At 38.5% G+C, this 23,350-nt stretch overlaps 1 protein-coding gene across 2 annotated transcripts in view; it reads right to left on the minus strand.

Annotated features, from left to right (window-relative positions):
- The window catches only part of grid2 (glutamate receptor, ionotropic, delta 2), a 554,413-nt gene that overhangs the window by 171,393 nt on the left and 359,670 nt on the right, over positions 1-23,350 (minus strand). For both annotated transcript variants that reach the window (XM_042421919.1, XM_042421920.1), the window contains 2 exons: positions 10,395-10,448; positions 1,839-2,012 (listed from right to left, as the gene is read on the minus strand). In XM_042421919.1, coding sequence (XP_042277853.1) covers positions 1,839-2,012; positions 10,395-10,448 — 228 coding nt within the window. The remainder of the gene's footprint in view (positions 1-1,838; positions 2,013-10,394; positions 10,449-23,350) is intronic.

A 23,350-nucleotide genomic window follows, 5' to 3' on the forward strand; every position in this document is an offset into this window, starting at 1 on the left:
CCCTTAAAATCATAATACTATTTGAGTGCACGAATTCCTTACAATATTATGAATACATTGGACCAGCTTGATTCATAATAATAGCTTTTTACACTTGATAAGCACTCTAATCATCTTAGGACACGCGAGGAAAGTCTTATTTATGTACATTATTCAATGAGTGGAGGCCTCCTGGATATCTCTGCATTACAGAGGTGCTATACATAACCAATGGCAAGACTAAAACCAAATCTAGGCATTGAGCAACCTTTACGATATTGAGCTGATTTTTTTTTACCTTTTGTTGATTTTATATAATCATTTTATTTTATTTCATTAAAAACAAATAAGAGTATATGTATGCAAGGTCTAGCAACAAATATTGTCTTACTTTCATTGGGCAAAAGCCCAAAAAGGAACTTTCTTGGGACTTGAAAAGGAGACATCCACATAGACATTAAGACCACATTTCTGTTTTCAACATATTTCTAACTTTCATCAAATGTGTTCCCCCAGGGTCTTTTGCATCCACATAAATCAACAGCACATTAATTCAATTTAATATTCTTGTCCTGACAGATAAATAAGAGTGTGTTCCCTTTTCTTCGCTCTATTTGATGGCAGCTTGATGACTCACATACACACAAAAAGGGATAATAATTGCATACATATTGCCACCCTAGGGGAAATATTAAAGAAAAAAAAAACACCATAAGTAAAGAAAACGTGAAAATGGAGGAAAAAAAAAAGTCACTGTGTTTTCCATGACCATACCACATGATGAATTGTGTGGTGTATAAACACTCATAAGGATGGGAGCCAACTTTTCCCCAAATGATTAATGATCCAGGTAAAAAGCCTCACAGGCACAAGCTGTGACAATGTCAAATCAGTGAGCCTGGTGTAATAGGAACATTTTGGATCAGGAGACATGTTGAAATGTCAAACTAAAACACTGGGAGCAGTTTAAAAGACAGAAATGGAGCACTAGAGCAGCTTTTAAATACATAATTAGTTTGGCACTTTGAGTTTTTAAAATATTTTGAAATGAAACCCATAGAGCAGTGTTTAAATAAAATGAAATGGGAATTTGAGCGCTGTTTTTTTTTCTTTTTTTTTTTCTTTTTCATTGGGGGTACAGTTGCGAAACATTGCTGTTGGCTGTCAACTGATTAATTACAGTCTATATTCCCCACTGGACATCACACTTTGCCTCATGAAGAAGAAATGATTGACTAATGTCATGATGTCATGTAGTCTTATTTAGTTTATTTTCTTTTTCAGATCATCCTCAGTCAATTACTCTCCAAAGTAGCTTATATATTAGATATTTCGCTAGCACTGATGTTATCGACTGAGGCATTTTGGCGTAAAGTGAGCAGTTTTTCAGCTAACTGTAAGTGCACTGCAGCGAGAAACATTCTTATTATATATATATCTTTTGAGACAATCAAGGTGAATGGTACAATATGTAGGTCGAAGAGAGAGAATAAATGACATTTGGAACATCGGGCAATCCTTTCACCTCTGACACTGAATTCATTGATGGGTGTAATTAAGGTTCATTGCGTCATTTGATTTTGTCATTTCTTTTTATCTACCTACTGTACAACCCACTTAGATCCCTCAGCGTTCTCCAACCTTCTTCCTGCTATACTTTTAAGATCAAAATGATTTCATGGCACAGCACTATCTTATTAGCCACTAAATACACACATGGTAAACTGTATGTGGCCGCCATCAATAGAATTACTTTCAGTGTGACACTTATGCTGGTTTTGAACATAAAACTGATATCTTGACTGGATTTCTTGAAAATAACCGACCAGCATTATGGACAAATCACCAAACCAACTCACCTCTAGCTGCTGAGCCTTGGGGTTCTTGGGGTCACAGAGGGAAGTGTTAATCCTGTGGTTGTGTTTGACACAGCGCTGAGATGTATTCTGGGGCATGGGGAACGTCTGGCGCACCAGAGTCAGCCGACCAATTGATTTCATGACCAACTCCTGCAAGTCGTAGTCTGAAATCTCCTGAGAGGATGGAAAGAGAAGATTGGATGGGTGGAGGAAAGATGGGGATACAGAAAAGGAGAGAGTGGGAAATAAGCAACAAAGAGATTAGAAAATCCATATCACCAACTCCATTAAGTCACATTTTGTTGCTGATGACCTACAGTCAACACTCTTGACAGGAAAATTACAAAGAAGTATAACCACAACAAAAAAACTCCATGGGTACCACTCCATAAAGCTCCTTTTAAAAATTGAATTTTTGCCATTCATATTCAAGTCACATACTTTAAGTGGTTTAGGCTTTGTTTTATATGCTTTATTTTTTTCCATTTTCACCACACCAGCAGTGAAAAACATTGTTATCATCTGCGAAAATAGTTATTAAATATGAAAGTTACATGTCAGCAGATGGAAAGAGGGAGAGAGCAGAGTAAAAAATGTGTATGTGTGTGTGTTTGTGTGTGCTTGTTGTGTGCATACATTTGTGTTTGCACGTACTCTACATGTCCTTGCAAAACCTTGGGGGAGAAATCATTGCTAATTTTAGCCCTAGGACACAATCTCTCTCTCCCTCTCTCCGTCCATGGATCTCCATTCATCCGCAAGTGCAGAGGGTCACGCGGTGATGAGATGAGAACTGACGTTTATCGTCCCTGGTGGAGGTAACACTGCCACCAACTTTGCTTTCTTTGTATGCGTGTGCAGTGATTGCCTGCATTTGTGTGTGTTTGATTGTGCCATGTGTGCACATGCTAGTTTACATGTAAATCTGTGTGTGTTTGTGTGCATATGTTTTTATGAGATTGTTTTTAAGCCTTCCAATCACGTAAAATCCCTTTGATTCTGTTTCATTTGAACATGGCAGCCTGCTTGACAGGATGGATGGGGTTCTGCCTGCAGACCATGCACAAGAATAAACAAGCCATCACACACACTTCATATTAGTGAGGAATAATATTATAGGTAGCACTGGTTCATTGACTAATCTCAGTGGAATTTAATTGAATGTAATTAAGGTTCATTAAGACCTGTGAGTCCTCACAGGATGTGATCAATGGTGATTAGAGGTAGTATTATACAGGCTTCATTGGTATAGTTGTATTCATTTGCATTAATTCGGCTGCTATATGGCCCTGTGCTATATGGCAAAATTGTATTTTATTTTTAAATTAACTTTATGATGTTTAGAGCATTTTTAATAAAGGATGTCAGTGTTGAGATTCAAAACAGAGACAATCACAGTTCATTTCAAAGATTTTGCTTTCCTCTTCTGTTAATTTGGATTTTTTTGAAATACGGAGAGTCATCTGAGAGTTCACGATCTACAACTGATATAAATTATTAAGAAAATATAAAAACAGAATAAATGGATATTTATGCTTTAGAGGAGGTTTGAAATAATTTAACAGGTTTAACATTGTATGAATGCCCTGTGCTCTGAAGTATCCACTTTCTAAACAGAATAAGTAAGAAATCTATTTGCTGGCTTTTCGGGGGTAAAACGTGGCAAAAATCACAAACAGTTGCCTACACAAAAACCCTGAAGGGGACTGAATTACAAAGCCAACAAAAAGATGCCGGACAGGGAGAAAGTGCTGAAAATTGCTAAAAAAGCAGATCTGTGCGCCAAAAGAGAATTAAGATTCACAGCGGGCAGTCAAGGGCATGCAAAGAAACATCGGCAGGCAAGAATTATCCGGAGTGCTCCACTCAAAGGATCAAACTCACACAAATATAGATGCACCAATTCACCGGCATGCAAACGCAAACACAAACAGACACACTAAAACTTAAAGGGAAAAGATCATTTTAAGATTTTTTCCTCTCAACAGGCGTTCGTCCATCTTTCTTCCTTTGTAACTTTCTGTTTACCTCTTCATCTCTGTCTCTCTAAGGATAAACTGAGCCGACTTTAGCCAGTATGACTTTCAGTGGTGGCATGCTCTAAAAGCTGTTAGCCTTTTAACAGCTGAGACTAAATGAATGTGACACGTACATACACACATACATACACAGGGGGGGTCCCTGGGAGGAAGACGTTACTGGTGCAGAGGTGACATTCACCTCATATTTTCAATTTTCTCTGGTCATAAGTTTCACTTCTCCTGTAACTTGCTTCAGGCCACTTAGTGTCAACTTATCATGGGCTTCTTCAATCAAAGCATTAAAATATGACCGAATTAAACATCCTGTGCACTCTCATATGACATTTAAACCAAATAATTGTATTCGATCTTGAAAACAATCATGAAATAATGAATTGTTTGCTTGAGAAAATCTATCATCACACTCTACTAAGTGTCAAGTCTGTGTAGTTTTCTGTGACCTACTCAGTCAATCAGTCCTAATCAAAATTTTAACAAAAAGAAGCATCATGTCATTGTTAATCCATTGTCATCAATCCAAATCTCCTTTCAAGCTAAACAATGAATTACAAAATCATTCAGTCATGAGGATGGCTGAGTGCACACCAAGTCTAAATATGTGGAACCAGAAGCTGTGGTTAAGTTGTAACCCCCAGAACGCCCTGCAGCTCATATCTGGAGTGAATCATGAGTTGTTTATTCCATAAGCTTGAAGTTTTGGTCCCCATCAACCTCAACCTATCACCTCTCCTCCCATCCCTCCATTTCCCAAGAGCACAAAACCCTCATCTTCAGTGTTTTATTTGAAAATGAGAGTCAAAAGCAAAAAAAACATCCCTCACCCTCGATTCTTTTTGGCACCTTTTCCCTGACCCTTTACTTTGTCCTCTGCTCTTTCTCCCCACAGCCCCTTCCCAACTCCACTAGAGACACCAAATCCCTTCTTCTCTTGAGGAGATAACACTGTTTTTATTTAGTCTTTGACCCTTTCTGCTCCTCCCACTATACTCCTCTGCTCAACCTCTCAGCTCCACTTCCCTATGAGAAATCAAAATCACTGTTTTTTTCTCATTCAAAGGTTCAAAGTTTTGAAAAACAAAACAAAATAAATCTGGAAAAGTGCATCTCATCATTTCAGTTGCCCTCTCTTCCTCTCACTTTGACTCTTTTCTGTCTCTCATCTGTGTGCTTTTTGCACATAGCAAAAGGGCACAAGGAAGAGAGAGGTCAGAATGATGGGAGTTGCACAGCATGAACCGTTGCATGTGAGACAAAGGGAAAGAACCCGGTGATGGTATGAGTTGTAAATGTGGCTAAAGGTGCCTCACATTCTATATTATATCATATATGGAGAGAGACATAGAGCAATGGTGGGTGTAGAAAGATGATAGAGGAAGAGTGTGGTAAAATGAAACTAAGAGCAAACACATGAAATGTTAAATACAAGTTAATGAGGGAGAATCTTTGACAAGCGTGCATGCAGTGAGACAGTACATTATGATAGCAATGGATTAGAGAGTCAGGCGAAAAGACAAAAATTAAGCTGTTAAAAAAAATCTGCAAGAGGAAGGGGAAGACAAAAATGTGATCAAAAAGTTTTCTGATTCAGATCCCAAGACCATGTAGGGAGATCTGGATAGTAGATGTGTCAAACTTGCCTTGAACAAGACACAAAATATCCAACAGCTCCAGGGGAGCCGCTTAGCAACAACAGTAGACTTAGATGGCTGCAGTCATACTGGGCAACTTCCAGCTGTGCACAGAGTGTGTACAACTGTTCACTCACTCTCCCTCTGCAAGTACTTCTGTTGTTGTAAATAATGTTCTTTATGACAACTTAGCTAAGACTGCAGCATAAAAAAACTGTCACTTTGTATCTTCAATATGTTTCCAAGGACTACAAAAACAGCGTTACTTTGTCAATGGCCACCATACATTTTTGAGTTTTGTAAAACGGGTTTTTAAAAGGGTTTCATGAACCCACAGTTTGCAGAATGTTCTTATAGAGGCCCATATCCTTCAGTTATATTCAAAGCATGAAAATCCTCAAAATTTGAGTTACATGGTTTTCACAGGATATCATGCAGTGATATACAGTATTTAAGAGCCAAAATGACGATAAAGCCTAATCTCCTCTCATCTCATTACCATGCCCTTGTTCTATTGCGAGACAAAGAGGCAGAAATGAATAGAGAGAAATAGAATAACGGAAAAAGAGTGTGAACCGCAAGGAAGATGGAGAATGATAGCATGCAAAAGAGCATGAAGGGGTTCATGGAGTTATCCTCCAAACTTAAGAGAAAGACAGAAAGAGAAGCCATGAGTCTCCCTGTATTATTTCTCCTCCTCCTCATCCTCATCCACTCATCCTGAGCAGAACGAAGGAGATGGGGAAAGGAAGGATGATCAATTATGAACTGTGAACTCCCCCTCAGTGGGGCTGTCTGACTGCTGGCTGTAGATAAAGCAGAGTTATGACAACCATACAGTACCCCCTCATCCATAATAAACCACAGGGAGGGAGAGCACTTTCACACATAGGAATATTAATTCTCCAAAGAACCAGTACTAGAAGACATTACTATGACAAAATATTGTAGCCGCTCATCTATTTAAACCTTCTGCTAGAGGACTACAGCTTCACTTAGCCCATGGTGGGGATGTCATGCCTGCATCAGAGCAGTCTATGACTAGATTCTGATCTGTATCTTGATGAACTGAATTATGACATTGTATTTTATCTTTATATTTGAAGACATTGCCAATTTTTAGTAGAGTTAAGAGTGAAAAAGATGCGAGCGGGAGAGAGGAAAAGAGAGAGGGAGTGGTGTTACGGTACCAGAAGATTCACCAGTGTTTCCTCATGTATCCCCTTCCCTGTGTTCTCAGTGCTCCCCTATCTGTGTCTCTCTGTGTTTATGTCTTGTGTGTGTGTGTGTGTGTGTGTGTGTGTCGGTGTGGGCATGACTCCGCTCATCCCGCACACCTGTCTGCAATTGGCTCATCACTTCTCCCAGTCTGCTCACTTGCCTCTCATCAGTTCATCAGCTTGCAGTACATCTACTGCGGCTCTTCACCCACTCTTCATCAGATTGTTGTTTCCACTACAGTGGTAGTTACGATTCAAGGCCAACTCATTTTATATTCCTCGTGACTGGCATGTCAACTTGTTTCTCTTGTGTTCCAGGATCATTACTCGCCTGCCTGTCCTCCTGCTTGTCCGTCTGCCTGTCAACAACTTCCAAGCTTCCAAGATACCCCCCTCCTGCAACGCCTTCCCTCATACCCATTCAGCCACACTCCTCAATTATCTTCATTCAACCCTGCTGACCCCCATTCCCTGCCATCAGCCTCTCGTTTGGGTCCCTCCTCTGTGTTCATAACAAGTGGAGCCTCATCAAGAGTCGCTTTCACAGGAATACCTTCACTGGCCTAAATATATAGTACATTTCTTAATCTAACTTCATTCTTACACTTGCTGTCACTGTCACATTTTTCAAGTTGTCTCAAACCACAGCTAGTTTTATATTGTAAACATTTTATATTTATAAACACTGATGGAATATTTTGTCTAATACTGAATGGAATTATTATCTTCTATCTTATCTCATTTCATACCGAATCAGACATTGAGCAGAGTAATTCAGTGATGTAGCATGACAATTAATGTTCGGTTCATTACTATTTTGAAAAATACAAAGTTCATGGAATAGTACTTTTTGTAAATTGGTCAAATGTAAAGAGAGTCTTCCTTTAACTCTGGACATTTGTTGTTTCTTCTACCTTCATCCCTCCTTTTCCTTCTTTTATTCATTATTCACATCTGCTTTTCCTATTATCTCTTCTCTCAAAAGTATTTCATACTTTATATATAATGTTTGCTTTTAAATATTATGGTGCAAATCATCGGGCTGAATATCAGCAAGTAGCGATCTAATTTTAGTTTGCTGAATTAAAGAGTATTTGTTTGCATGTGAAGCTCAAGCTGTCACAGCGTATAGCTCATCTCATCAACTTAGATCAATATCTGAAGTGAATACAACTTGAGTAATGAAATGTGGGTGGATATTCAGAAAGTGTCATATCATATGTATAAACATTAGCAAGAGAAGAGAGATAAAAGAATATAGTCTTTCCAGTGTGCCTACGACCCAGTTTGGTCTCCCATCATACTCACTTTGCTTGATTGAACATCGGTGTATTGTAAATGTTGATTTAAACTGTGGTGTGAGATTTGTTTGAGAAGCAAGAGAGCATGAGACATGAGACATGAACAGCTGAGGTAAGTGTGAGAATGCTGGGACATTTGAGACCTTGTTAAGAAATATACTAATTGATTTGAATTAATTACATCAAGAAAACTTCCACCGTAACATTAACACTACCAGCTTCTACTATTACCTGTGGGGCTTTTGTTCCCTGAGAAGGAGTGATGAGTTGCCAACAACTCTCCTTTTGTAATGAGCCAACAGCAAGCCGACTGCTTCACATGGGAGCTTTTAGACAATAAAAAGGCTGTAATCTTGATATTTTGCCAAGGAAACTAAAAAAAAACTGTAACTGATTGATAAAAAGTTTCTTATTTGTGCATGTGGTGTGTTAGAAAGCTTTATATGATATAGAAATTTGAAAAGCCTCCTTATATAAACAGTATTTTAACATGTCTTTGTACTTTATATGTAACTTTATTAAAAAAAAAACATACGTCAGTGATATTCTGCCATTGCTTACATATTAAAAATGGGGGAGTTTGAGTCTGCCAGAGTACATTTCATCATTGACTCCTCATAGGCAGCAGGTACAAAGTGATACATGCTGCTAGACATACACGTGGGCTGCAGAATGACATGTTAAGCCTCCCAGGAAGCTAAGCAAAAAGCGGGCTGCTGCCAGGAAGCCTGAAGAGTGTTAGACAATACCAGATGCCTGACAGGATGCGACGCAATATGACGGCAGACTTTTAGACAGATAGATGTGAATTTGGCCTACTAGGCAGTCAAGTAGGATAGACTAAGTAGGCTGCTCGACATCATCTGCCAAACAAAGTCGACAACGACAGTCTCTCAGGAAAGTGTAGGACCACAGACTACTTTTTTTTTTAATGGAGTGATAAAGTCTCTAGTGTTACATTATGAAATGCACATAATAGTCTGCCATCTATTTCAATTAGCAGAGGAGACATATTTAAGTGGCATAACAGTCCCTGTAGAAGTCAGTAACTAATACAGAGCGGTTGTTTTCAACAGATTTATCCCCATTTTTACCTCTGCTAAGTCTGCTATCCTCATTAAAGTGCAAGGGCGATGTTCATTCTTTTCCCTTGCTCCCAAACTATTAGCATTTGAATAAATGCAAAAACAATACTAAGAGGTTGTCTGAGGTACTTACAGGGATTGTGACCGTGTTACTGCAGCCTCTCATCCATATCAAATATGAAAAAAAAAAACTTACAGACATTCTTAAAGTGAACATCAGAAAATAATGATTGGCCGTCCCTCCAGCATTAATAGATGGTATCGATACTAACATTTGCTTCAAACAAAAATACCCTCTCTGCATTACTGAGCAAGTAAAAAGTCTGCTGAGCCTCGTAGCAGCATTATTATTACAAGCTTTGGCTTGAATATGGAACAATAGAGAGAGAGAAACACTGTAGTAAACTAAAGCATCTGAGTGTCTTCTTTTGTTTTGTACCAAATTAGGTTTTTCATTGTTCCTACAGTAAAAATTGTTTTTTGCTCTTCCTTCAATACATCCACTTTCGAGTGTGTATGGTTGTACACATGCTGTAGTGTGTGAGAGTGTGTGGCGGCAAGGACCCCTGCTGTGCCCAGTTCACTATAATGCCCAAAGCTACCAGCACACACCACACACACACACACACACACACATACAAATGTAGCTGACGATGTTGTTTTCGTAAAAAAAAACACTTCTCATGGAGCAAAACTGAAGATCCTGAAGAAAGAAATCACAGCTCGTATTAAAGTTTAATTATGTTTCTTTTATGACCAGTAGTCACTGTGATCAGTAAAAATGGATGAGTATCTCCTATAAAAATAAAAACTGTACACTGGGAGCAGTAGGAGAGTGACTTTGTGGAATTTTGGTGCTTGTCTGTTCTTGTTAATCCAAAAAGCGCTTAATATTTAAGTAGCGATACTAATTTTGAACTGGCAGAATACATTTTCATCTAAAGGAATTCTACCAAGGTCACTTTTTTCATCTTTGTAAATTGAGTGTAGCTATATCTTACATAAACGGTGAGCATATAAAGTATAAAATCTTTACAGTGTTGTTTTTGCCTGTACATGGCAGTGGATGCTCATTAAAATAAACTATATTGTCATTGGTCATCAAATTTTGTGTGTTATTGGGTGAAGAAAGTTTTTAAGCTCTCCTCTCTCCTTCAAAACACCCAAGACAATGAAGAGATTCAAGGGACTCAAAACAATAAATATTCCCAGGATACTAGACACAATAAGATGAAGGGACACCCAGTACAGGATCAATAAATCATATCCATAACACCCACCTCATTAATCAGGATCCAATGACAATCGAAGGCCACCAAGTTGGTCTCCACCACCTGCAACACAAAAAAAACACATCATCACATTTAGCACAGAAAAAAACTGAAACAGAAAGGTGTCACTGATGAGCAGAAATAAGACAGACACTAAAATGGTCAAAAGAAGGGAAAGAGTATGCAAATACCCAAGTAGTCTTATCATATTATAGAAAGAAAAAAAAACAGAAGAAATGTTTTTTTTAAAAGATACTCCTGGCTTGGATAATGTGATTCATGATAGCTGAGGTGTGAATATTATGTAAAAGAACATCATGGAAATGTAAGTCTGAAACCCAGTGTGAAGCTTGGCATGAGTGATATGAGAAAATATGCATCAAAAGGTGCTCGAGGTATCATTCAAAAATCTCTTCAAACAGATGCCAACGTGGCCAGGCTTGCAAAAACATGTAAACACACAACACACCTTCAATCTCAACATTTGGGATTTTAAAAGAAAGTTATTACACATGATGTCACCTAGAGCTTGTTGCACTAATTTACTCATTCATTCACACACTGTCTTCCTCTCCTCTCTGTATCTCCCTGCATCTGTATCTTATTCTTACAAGTAGCCACAGACACACTGCCTCAAAATAGTGTGTTTCAGCAGGGGGGGGAATAAAAACCTTTTCCATGAATTGTTAATGATGCCACTTAAATATTCATATATATCAACTTTTAACCAGTAAATACACAAATGTTAAACACTGCAGCAAGGACACTTTGGATTGCTTGGACAATGGAAAAAGCAACTGCACACACAAGGCACGTGTCTCTGGAGCATCAGACACGTGTACAGTACATTTACACATATATTTCTGTTACAATGTCATCCATTTCCCTTTATATAGCAGCAAAAGCCTTCTTTTACCTCGCTCTCTATCAGTTTCTTTCTTGTTCATGTGGCCCTTTTTCTCCTGTGTTGTCAGTGAACTCGTCCATGTCTATCACCTTCTCAATCATTTTCTCTAACGAGCGTGAGAGGGACATCTCTCTACTGATGTTACTCCCAACATGAAAACAGTTAAGGACATATTATGAGAACAGCTCCATCTTGATCTACAGACACTCTGATTCCTCTCTCACAGCTGGAAAGTGGCCTCAGGGCATCGAGTTTTTGCTTTCTTTACTCAAATGATCACGAGTGTAAAACTGGACACAAGCTATATTGATAAGGCAGAACTCTTAAGGATTGAAAAGGGATACATTTCTAAAGAATGAATGACACGGTGCCATTAAAAACTTGTAAAAAGTAGATATACAGTAGCACAGCAAAAAAATAGATGTTTTAGTGTCGTTTTCTGGTTCTCTTTCTCCGCTAACTCAAACCAAATAATAGTCATTTATTATCAACTCTCTTTCTGTACTGAGCTATTATCTCCATCTTGTCTCTATTCCTTTACACGCCTCTCTTTTTAAAAAGGGAAACATTTCAAGGCGTATCTCCGTCTGTACCATTTACAAGTGTGAGGGTTCAGTGTTGATACCTTGCTTTTGACTTTCTTCTCTCTGACATACTTGTTTCTGCCTCTTACCTCTTTGTCTCTCCTTTCCTCCCTCCTAATGCCACCCAACCCTTTAATTTTGTTCTCTTATCGCTGCTCCTGCCTCACCTCTCATCCCATCATCTCTGCCCTCCTTTAATTGCTCACTTCTCACTCGCTCTTTTCCTTCCCTGTTTTTCCACCCCCGCTCCCCCTCCCCCAAATTCACTCACGGTGTAAAAATACAGTGCCACTCGTATATCATTAGCTATAATTGTCTAGGTGACTATAGAACCGTGTGTCATAAAACACTTTTTAGCCATAAACAAAAGGCAACAGCTGGAGAGGGTGACGGAGCGTGGCTAATAGTGGTTTAATCTCCCACAGAGTCTCCATAAAACTTCATCATAATAACATGGACGGCTGCCGTAAAACATTCTGTCTACAGGAAACATGGTTGCGACACAGACAAGGAGTTAGGCAGGAAGAAGAGTGATGGAGAGATTCAAAAGTAGATCTTGGCCTTAATTTTTCTTTTCTGTCAGCCTATCCAATATGTTCCTCTCTACTTCTACTACTCACTCTGGCTTTACTTTGTATAGGAACACAACTCAAATATAAAAAACAAGATTCACTAGATTAGAGCCACCATGATTACTGCAATACTACGGTAACGCAATCACGTCAAGCTCATCACCGCTTATATTCCAATTTTTGCTTGTAAAAATCATGTGATCTGAAATAAATGCAATATGCATTCAGATCCTCTTGCATGGTGGTGCAACAACCAGTCCAGATACCCAGTACTTGCAAAGGTAGCCAGAAAATACATGGTAATATATGCAACTAGCACTGCATCTGAGCAGGTGATCAGTGCATTGGGGAACATCATCACGCCATTGAGGGAATCTCTCAAACCCAACAGGGTTAATATGTTTGTTCCTCTTGCAAGGAATATCGAGTCGCATCGTTTATTTATTTTATTTCTTAACTTTTCAATGCAAAGAAGTGGCCTTACGTTCATTTAAAAGATGTGCTCAAGGCATTCGAATAGTTATTCCATGTATATAGTAGCTACAAGTGAGAAAGTGAAAGTGGAAATGGCTTTTAATTTAATTTCTTAGACCTTGTATTATTTTATTATTGTTCTTTTTTTTAAAGGAGCGGCCTTTGTTCAAGAAATTGCTGCAACAACTGTGTGCTTCAGGATTTTAAGTTGTTTCTTAACTTTGCACTGCAAAGCCTTAATAAATGTGTAATGGCCTATTGACTGTTTCTGTTCTAATTTGCACCTTTAGTTTCATGAACAATTTGTTCTTTGTTTGTGCAAGCATGTTACTGTCAATAAACTGTGTTCAGTAGTCTGTGTTGTCTTTGTTTCAATAAGGAATGCATGCCTGTCAAACGCCGACCAATATTCCTGCTGCAAAGTCGGCCTCTTAATGACAACACTGGAATAAAGATAGACATATAGACTACAGGGGCTATAAAAAATATATTACTAAGGGAATAAATGCATTCGAAAAGTTTATTTAGGTAGCAGTTATTTTATAACATCTGAGGTTTAAATTGTTTTTTTTATGGCAGGTTACTGTGACGGTTTGAATGGCTTCGCTAATTTGTGCGGTAAGGAAAAAATCAATACCGCGGCAGCTCTATACTAGAATACTGGAGGCTATTCATGTTTTCTGTCTTCTCCTGCTGTTTCTGTCTCTATCTATTGGAGCATTGCAGAATAGGAACAGCGAAGGGAGAAGAAGAAAGAGCAAAGAGAGAAGAGAGCGCAGAGGTTTGGCAAGCTGTTCTTCTCTTCTCCATTTTTCTGCCTATTTGTCGTTCTGTCTAACTGTCCTCCTCCGTGTTCCCTTCCCTCGGTGCTCATTAAGATTTTAGACAATATTCTTCTGGGATTATGGGTAAAACGTTTTAAACATAGATATGCAAAAATGAATGGGTGGCTCATTTTGTGATGTGTTTGTGTACTGTATGTAAAATAATGTAAATGTATATATGTTGTTGTTTGTTTGTATGTGTGCTGGTGGGTGTGAGTGTTTCCTGTTCTTCCATTATGACCTCCCTGTGGCAGCCGTCTGGACAGATGTTTCAAGCTAATTAGCGAAAGGGCAGACTCCTAACACTAGACATGACTCCTCAGGGGTTGGAATGGTTCAATACACACATTCTCTCACACATACCTAAACAAACACACAAAAACACAGACACGCACATACACAAAAAAAACCAAAGCTACAAACAACTACAGCTGCCAACATCCGAAACGGTGCTGTTTGTGTACCTGTGTGTAAGTCTCCACACGCACAAACAAACAAACTACCAGAGTCTTGTTAACAACTCAGTGCCAACATAGCAGGTAGGAGTCACCCAGGCATCGTTCTCTTAATGCAACCACAGAGATCCTTCTGACCTCTCTGACCAGCTCCACAAAAGCTTCATTTCTGCTTGGTTCTGACTCTCTTGAAGTCAAAAGATCACACAAACACCAGTTCTGCGGCCTGGAGCAAATCCAATCACTCAGTGTCAATAAAAGTAAGCCTTTTCTCAAACAGACAGAGAGATCTAAGACTGATCTGCAACATCATGACACTGTGCACCCCGGTCCCGTATGTGTTTTTTTCGAGTGGTCATGATACAGCCAAACGCCATTTGGATCCTGTAAAGACCTCCGTCCACCTGTCACTCCTGAAGGAGTCCAACAAAGAGAAAAATCATTGATTCTGGTAAATGGCTGCTGCTTGGCTGACACACAGGGTCAAGGTTTGCTGCTCATGCCAAGACCCGACTTGAAAAGCAGGTTAGATTAAACAATGTTTTACACATGGGTGCTCTGGCGCATTCATGAATACAAACCCATACAAACTACTTTGCAAACAGGGAATCGCTCTTACTTAGACACAAACTCTGCAAATCTTTCCTTCTGATAAAATGTAATTGCTGAGACAAGGATGAATCTAAAAATAAAATGACTTCATGTGAGTTTTTTTCCTACTATAAGCGTGGTATGCATTTTTGTGTATATAGTATGTTCATTTATATATAACTGTTGGTGTTTCTGTGTGTGAGAGGGTAAGAAATATTAATGCAAAAGCAGATATTGCCTAAGTACATTGTGGGGGAAGCTTAAAGAGGGAAAGTGGGCGTTGCTATTGAATAAAGTGCTCTAAATTGAAAATTAGTTGTGTAATTTAATTTCATGCACTATTTGTGATTAAATCAAGCAAATAGCCTACAGCCCACCCTCCAAACTAGGCATATCCAAGCTTCACACTTAAACATGCAAGCACAAGCTGTGAAAGTACAGACACACATAAAAAAAAAAAAGTTACAAGAAGAGAAACATCTACAAATACAAGCATGCGCACTTGCACGGACCCATTTCTACCACTGCATTTCCTCGCAGTAAAGCCACTAGTGCATTATTTGCCCGGAGAAAAGTGCTTTTATTTTACTGCACTGTACAGTTGTACATCCACTGACACACTCACAAAAAAATAACCCTGCCATCAACCTGGTCTATCCAAGTCTGCTTTTTGATAACTATGATTAATGTGTGTTTCTGTGTCTTTATATGTGCGTTGGGGGATGAGATGTCCATGTCTGGTCTTTGAGGTATGGGAGTCTGATTACTGTTATCATCTCAAGCCTTTCATTCCACCTGAATACTGTAAGATGGAAGACAAATATACAGAGAGACTAGAACATCAGAGAGAGGGGAGGGAAGTTGGAATGAATGTGAAAGTAATGGAGAGACAGACAGAAAGGAGATGCTGAAGGAAAAATAAGAAGAGAGACAAGAGGTAACTTGTGTTTTGTGTGCTGTGATTTCCCATAAATTACAATCAGTAGCCGAAGTTGTGACATATTTCTTTATTGGATTTTCTACTGATGAAGTTTCAGTGGGTTAAGAAGTCATTTGTAATAAAATAAAAGTATATTTGTTACAAGATGTAATACAGTGAACACAGACTCAATCATAATAAAAATGTAGACATTAAAAAAATCAGAATTTGAATGGAATTCATTTCAAAGCTTTCTTGTCTATTTATTAGCAGAGATTGTAGTCTGTTCACCTACTCTCCACTTCCTGTTTAATGCCAGCTTGCAGGGTTGTGCTACTGTCAATCCTTCTCTGCACCTTTCAAAGCTCTTTACAACTTCATACAACACTGTTTAACATTTTCCCACTTAAGCACTCCCTTTTATCCATTAGTGAGCTATGTAACCGCTTTGCACCTTGCTATTTCATTCCCCCCGTTCTCTAATCATTCTCTAATCATCTAATCATGCACTCCTTTGCCCGTGTCTAACTTGCACGTCTAATTTCAGTCAGAAATCACAGCAAAACATCACCACTCCTTTACACAGTGCAAGAAGAGGAGTTTATTCTGTCATCCTCTAACTAAATTTTTAATCCACTCATCTCTCACATTCATTCTCCCTCTCTCTCACTCTCCCTGTTTATGAATTGAGCATTTAGTGCATGCTAACCAAGGCATTTTCTCCCTGATACATCATAACTGCGGTATGTCATCGCTGCCATTTAGGCTTAATGTCACACGCCTCACTTACGCTACTCCCACAGTGTGCTTTATGCATGTTTGATTGTGTGTGTTTTGATGTCAAGTGTGTGTCTGCATACTTGTGTGTTACAAATAGACGATGTCAAGCAGGGGGCGGTGCATTATGACACCGCTTTGCTCTGTGGATTTACATACTTGGCAGTGGAGCACTGAGCTCAGACTGAAGGTGTGCAAAGAGGCAAAAACAAACTTACACACGCACATGAATAATCAGGCTCTCCGTTGGCATGCATTCTGTTAGCACACTAGCTGCTAAGCCTGCTAATCTGAAGCCTTTTGTTTGTTTTTCTGTGTCATGTTATAGGAATATACAAACACAAACATACGCCCCCATCACACACACACACACACACACACACACACACACACACACACACACACACACACACATCATCATGAAAATACCATGTGGGGACATAAACCCCCCCAACATGCATGTACATACATATCTGGGATATGACAGATATGACTGAAGCAGTGAATTGTCATGTTAGATAGTATCTTGGGAAAATAATGTTGTGTTGTATGATTTGTTACTACAGTATATGGTTTGTGTGCATGAAGTGCACACACGGCCAGATGGAACATTAGCAAGTTTTACACAAGCCATGGAGACGACATCCTGCTCAACATACAGTGAACACACACAGTCAAGAATAAAAAGTAAATATTTTGTTTATTTTCAAGACAGCAAGTTTAAGTGCTTTCAGTTCTAAAATTATAACCTCAATACTTTTCGTTGTAGAAGTGATACTGGACCTCTTGTATTGAAAAACACTCAAAATGGAAGAAAAATATAGTGGTTCATGGAAACTTAAGTAAGCGTAAATCTATTATGTTATACCACAGGGGCCACTCAGGATAAAAGGTATGCACTCATGGTAGTGTTGAGTAATGGCATACATTTTGATGAAAGTGTTCAGCGAGTGAGTTGGACAAAATGGCATATGATTAATAAATCCATTTAAAACATTAACAGAATGTACTCACAATGGTTTTTAGTCCATAAAAAAATATTTAGGTACCCTGTGTAGTTTTTGAAGACATTTCTACCAACTGCTGAGGGTCAAAACATTTTATCTTGAGTCTCACATTTTATCTGTGAGACTCATGTTTTATAGCAGCTCGCACTATGAAATGAAAATCCCAGCGATTGCCACACAGTTAAAAAAGTTCAGTGATAAAACGCTGGTGCACTGTAGATCACCTTTCCTTGCCTCAAGCTGCTTTGCACCTGACGGTGCATTCTGCTACTATTTTCCATTGTTTGGTATGGAGGTGTTGGGTTGACCTCATTCTGCAGTGCAGTTGAGGGCAGCAGAGAGGCACCAGTGGCAGGAGGAGATAGTAAAACACTGAGTGAAGACCAACTGTGAAAAAGTGTAAATATTTGTGAGGCTCATCCTCAGTGGACAAAGCTGGAGTCAGAGAGGATGACAGTAAAGGTGGGATTGTTTTTAACTGAACTAATAAAACTTTCTCAGTACAAGTGGCCACAATATTTGAATATGTCCTTTTAGTTTGCAAAAATGTACCTTGAATTTTCAAATAAGAATTGTCTTTTTAAGACTTCAACCTCATGTAAAAAGAAATGTCAACTACTAAATTTAAATAGAGGTTTATAGATGTTTTATGAGGTATGTTATGCAGTGAGCAGTTAGTTACAGTATGTGATTTGATAAGAAATATTGCACATAAACAAAACTGTTTGTTAGCAGCACCCCAGGGTACATTTAAGCTCTGAGTAAAGTTAATGTGGAGGAGTGAAAAAACAGTGACTTTTATACATAGTGTCATGGTATAAAAAGGGATATACCTTCAGGAAAAAGAAGGGCTATGTAATAAAGTCTTGGTCTTGGACACACTGGACCCTATTATGACACGAGTCAGAGGGGTGTCAAAGGCCCGTGTGATTCTTCCCAACAGCTAACGATTCTAAATCACTACTATTACTGTTTAATTAGTACAGCTGCGGTCACACGCCAACGATCAACGAAGTCTATAAAAGGTTGTGTACGTACATTCGAGAGAAAGAGTCAGGGAGAAAGAGACACAGACACTGAAGAATGCAGATTGTGTGTGTGTGTGTGTATGTGTGTGTGCACGTGTTAATTTATGTGTGAGAGTTTTTCTCAGTGATTTCTCAAGAGCATTGTCTCTTAGCAAAACCCCATTTGACAAAGTCTCTTACACCATCTCTCTTTCTTTCTCTCTCATATACACATACACACCAACACATAGAGAGCTGTCACACTCAACAACAGCCACCAAACCTCATCTTGACAAGGTCTCGCCCTGCTCACCAACCCACCACACACACACACCGTCGGAATTATTGATCAGTCACTCACTTTCTGAGTCTTTCACTTTTTTTTTGTCCTTTCAGCAGACATTCCTCAGGAGCTATACGTTTCTCTCGCTCTCTCTCTATCTATTGCTCTCCCTGTCGCCTCTATTTCTCTATCTGTCTGACATATAATATAATGCTAGGACAGCGAAGGTCTTCGATAGTATGTGTTGCGGTGGCAAAGGGTAACAGGGCCAACATGCAAGACATCTATCATCCTCGAAATGTGTGTGCGTTGGTTTCTACATGCGTCTACGTGTGCACACAAAAGCACACAAGACTTTGAGGGTATTTGTGTGCATGTCGGCCTTTGAGTTTATTGATTAGACCGCAGATCCGAGCGCTGCCAAACCCACAGAGAGAATGCATAACACACACACACACACAAGCATGTATATACAATTGCACACATACACCACAGCCAGCCCCGCCAAATATGACAATATGCAACCTGACATTTAGATATGAACAGATCAATGGCTGGAACAAATAGAATAAGCTGTCTTGATAGGTCTATGTTAAACAACTGTGTGTGTTTGTGTGTGCTTGCGTGTACGTGTGTGTGTATGTTTGTGTAAGTTCTTTAATTTATTTACCAACTGCTTTTTCCAATAGTAAAGGGTGATTTTTCAATTCGCACACGTAGTATGCATATCCATAACCCATATTAAATATCCATCTATCCATCAAGTTACAGTAGGTCTTAGTCAGAAACTGGAAAATACAACAATTCAGATTCACTTCACAAACATGCGCTCTGCATATTTCTTACCATTTACACAGTGCATTGTTCATAATCTGTTTAAAAATAGTTGCGATTATGATGTACCTGTATATTGAATAATCAATGACTGGGTCACATTAATAAATGTTCAATAAGCTTCAACTTTGAACCATTAATGGTCAGTCAAACCTTGACTGAATTCAAACACCTTTCTGCTAGCTGAGGGAACTTTTTTTTTTTTTTTTACCTATTTTTTGCATTGCAATAACGTCTTTGAGGATGTTTCCATCACCTCATTAATCCATATGCTATGATTTCACACATAATTGTGCAGTTAAACAATAATGATGATGATGAGGAGGCTTTTGTATATAGAGGAATGTAGTTGACAAACAGAAGTGCTGAACAACAGTTTTATATCTATATACCTTAAAATACAACTGTTTTTGTTAGCAGGCTTCTAAGAAGTAAATTTTAACCAAACAGAATGAACTCTAACAATAATTAACCATGAATATAAAGCGTAATTCACTGCTATCTAACACTGCATGCAACCCTTCCCCGAGAGCACTATTTGTTAAATATTATGTACTCCTACTTCACAAAAAAGTCACTGGGGTTACAATAATAAAAATTTAATGAGACGCTGTACACTTAAGATATTTTATGCATCTGTGCAGGGCCCAGTAATTCCAAGAAATGCTGTTTACTCATCTTGATGCAATATCAACTTTAAAAGTATAAATATGAGCCAAAATAACAGACAATCATCTTTAAATTACAGGCTTTTATTAGTTTCTGTAAAACATCTTTACAACAACTGCAGCAAAAAAAGAAAAAAACCGCATTACCTCTGTAGCCCAACTGATGGGAGGTCATGTCAGTGCAGAGAAAAACAGGGCAGAGAAGAGCAGAATACAGGTGAATTAAAAGATTAACCTGTGCCCTAAATGTCAGAAAGCATACCAACTGAAATTGCCTTTGGCAAGGTCAGATGAGAAGTCCCAAAAGGTTGGCCGTGTGCGTGTTTGTTTGAGTGAGAATGTGAGCGAGTTGGATGAATCAACAGGCAGAGAGAAAGACAGTTTGTATACGTTTGTGTATGAACTCTTGAGTGTTTTTGATAGAGAGGGAGAATGAGTGTGTGCGTGTCTGTGTGTTTTTGTGTGTTGACCAGTGTGCTGAAGTGAGCAAGCTCTGCTTCTCCAGGTTGACTAATCTTTGACCCAATATAAAATGATTCCTCTACCTCTTTTCATCCGTCTGCAGTCAGTCCAATGGTCCATCTGTCACTCTACCCCTCTCCCTGACTGCACTATATGAGAAGTACACCACAGGTCAATTGTTCATGACACCATATATAACTTTATCTTCAAGTGCCAATAATACACACAAGCACACACATACACACAAACCACTCTGTATACAGTATAGATTCATAACCAAAGGCTCAATCAGGCACAAAATAAACTCAGGAAAATAACTAAATAATATATATATATATATATAAAACAAACGGAGCGACGGTTCATTTTACAAAGACATATACAGTACTTGCACCCAAAAGAACAAAGCAACACAACTGTTCCCTGCTGTCAACAAAGCACACTGCAGTTTTCTCAACATACATTTAATTCACTCAGGCAACTCACCTGAAGTATCTTATCTAATTGTAGAATATGTACAGAATTTATCTTTGGCGTCAAGGCTCTGACCCCGTCACTCCCCACAAGGAAACATTGAGGCCTTTGAATCACTATATGAATGGCAGCAGCTGTAGCAGCAAGCAACAGCATAGCTTGAGTGGGCGGTGTGGCAGCAGGCATGCGGCAAAGTGTAAATGGAGCACTGACAGCACAAGTTAACTATCATGATTATAATGGTGCATTGGATATCTGTTCCATGTGAGGGGAGTAGTGTGAGAGGAGCAGTGACTCACGTTGGTCTGCCTGAACTAGCTCGCAGGCTTCACTTCATTAAAAAAATGATAAACACTTTATTATTTAGGATACACTTGCCCAGTATTCAATGATAACATGTTTATCTCTACACAACACATTCAATTTTTATGGTTTTCAAGTTTCAACCCATTCAGGTGTTGTCACTGTTAAAAAAAAGGGTAACTTGTGCTAACCTGTTCTCCAATTTAAGCTGCTGTTCAACAGTGTAGTTCATTATTTTTAAAATCCTTGCTAATGTGGATGCATAAATTATAATTTCACAGAAATTATGCTTTTGGGATCTGTTGAAAGAGTCTTAGATTATTAGCACATACAATTTTTGCATAAAGGGTCACTGTAAGTCATACTCTTGCATAAAATGAATAAGTAATCAGTGTTGAAGTAACAATACGAGATTAAGCAGTTACCACTGGAGAGAGAGAGGGGTCAAATTAGTGTCACAGGATGAAGAGTTGGCATTAAAGTGAGTGAGCAATGAAGGGAATAACCAGCTGTACATGGTGGAGAGCAGCAGCTGTTATGGTCCTCAATTACACATCTGATCTGGCCTCCAGGGGTTGAAGCATATGCTTAAGTTGTCCGTCGGAGGAGCTGACCCCACTGAACACTCGTGTTTTACAGGTAATTCTGGAGGCTAGTGGTAGCTTGACATAATTCAGGTTATTATAAATCTATTTAATTAAGTTTTTTTTTTCTTAGTTTTAAATGATGAAAAGACTTTAACATTATAGAATCATCTGAACTGGCCTCAGAAATATTGTAAGAGAATACATCAAACTGTGAAATTCAGATATTAATTACATATTTAAAATTAATAAAATAAAGAACATAATTGATTCCTAGATATTGCTCTTTTGTTAAGATAGTTTTGATACTGTATTTCTGAGAAAATTGTGCCTTTCTTGTTTTGATCCGGCTTAATACCCTTTACAGCATCACCTTTGCTGCGATTTTGCACCAATTGAACTCTTCAAAAAGAGGAAAAATGTTAACCTTATAAGCCAATTTTTAGTTTAAATGAGTGCATACATGGTAAAATCCAGCACCAAGGGAGGAGAAGGAAGACATAGTAAAGTACTGCATCATAATGGTTTAACTTTAAAGATAAAGGTAGACATATTTGAGTTTTTTCATGCATTATCTAAAAATCTGGATAGACACCACACCACGATACCAACAACAAACACATACAGTAAACTATTTCTAAAAAGGTGCGGTCATTGCTACATACTCTATGTTTATAAATCAAAATGGAGATTTTTCTCTTGATTTACTACTTTGCTCATCTGGCTGAATTTATCAAGCATTTGGGAGTTATAGATTGATCCTTAGAGGCTCAAGATTGTCACAGGATTTAAAGCTTTCAATCTGCTTTCCTGACCAGCACCATCTATTAAATCATTTGATAAACATGTAGCATATGGAAATGTCGAACCTTTGTAGTCTTTATCTTCTTCAACGATAAAGACTACATTTCCACATTTCTTCTATTTACATTTACATAAACAGCAAAAACAGTGCTGCATGGAACAGATATAAGCCATTTAAAAGCTGATGTAGTGCACTTTGGCTTTAGCTCAATTTTGCAAAAAAAATTCTTTATCACAAAACCATTTTTAGCTTTTACCTGTGCATAAGTACCGTGTCATACACCCAATAGCGCTACGTTGAATCTACAGTGTACCTACTGAGACAAATTAAATGATGTTATCAGACATTTCAATTACACTCATTCACAAAGGAGAACTTGTTCCCCTTGCTGAGAGCGTGCGGGACGCTTCATAAATAAGTTATTAAACACAGCTC

This window comes from Thunnus maccoyii, chromosome 9 (assembly GCF_910596095.1).
Source record: "Thunnus maccoyii chromosome 9, fThuMac1.1, whole genome shotgun sequence".
NCBI lineage: Eukaryota > Metazoa > Chordata > Actinopteri > Scombriformes > Scombridae > Thunnus > Thunnus maccoyii.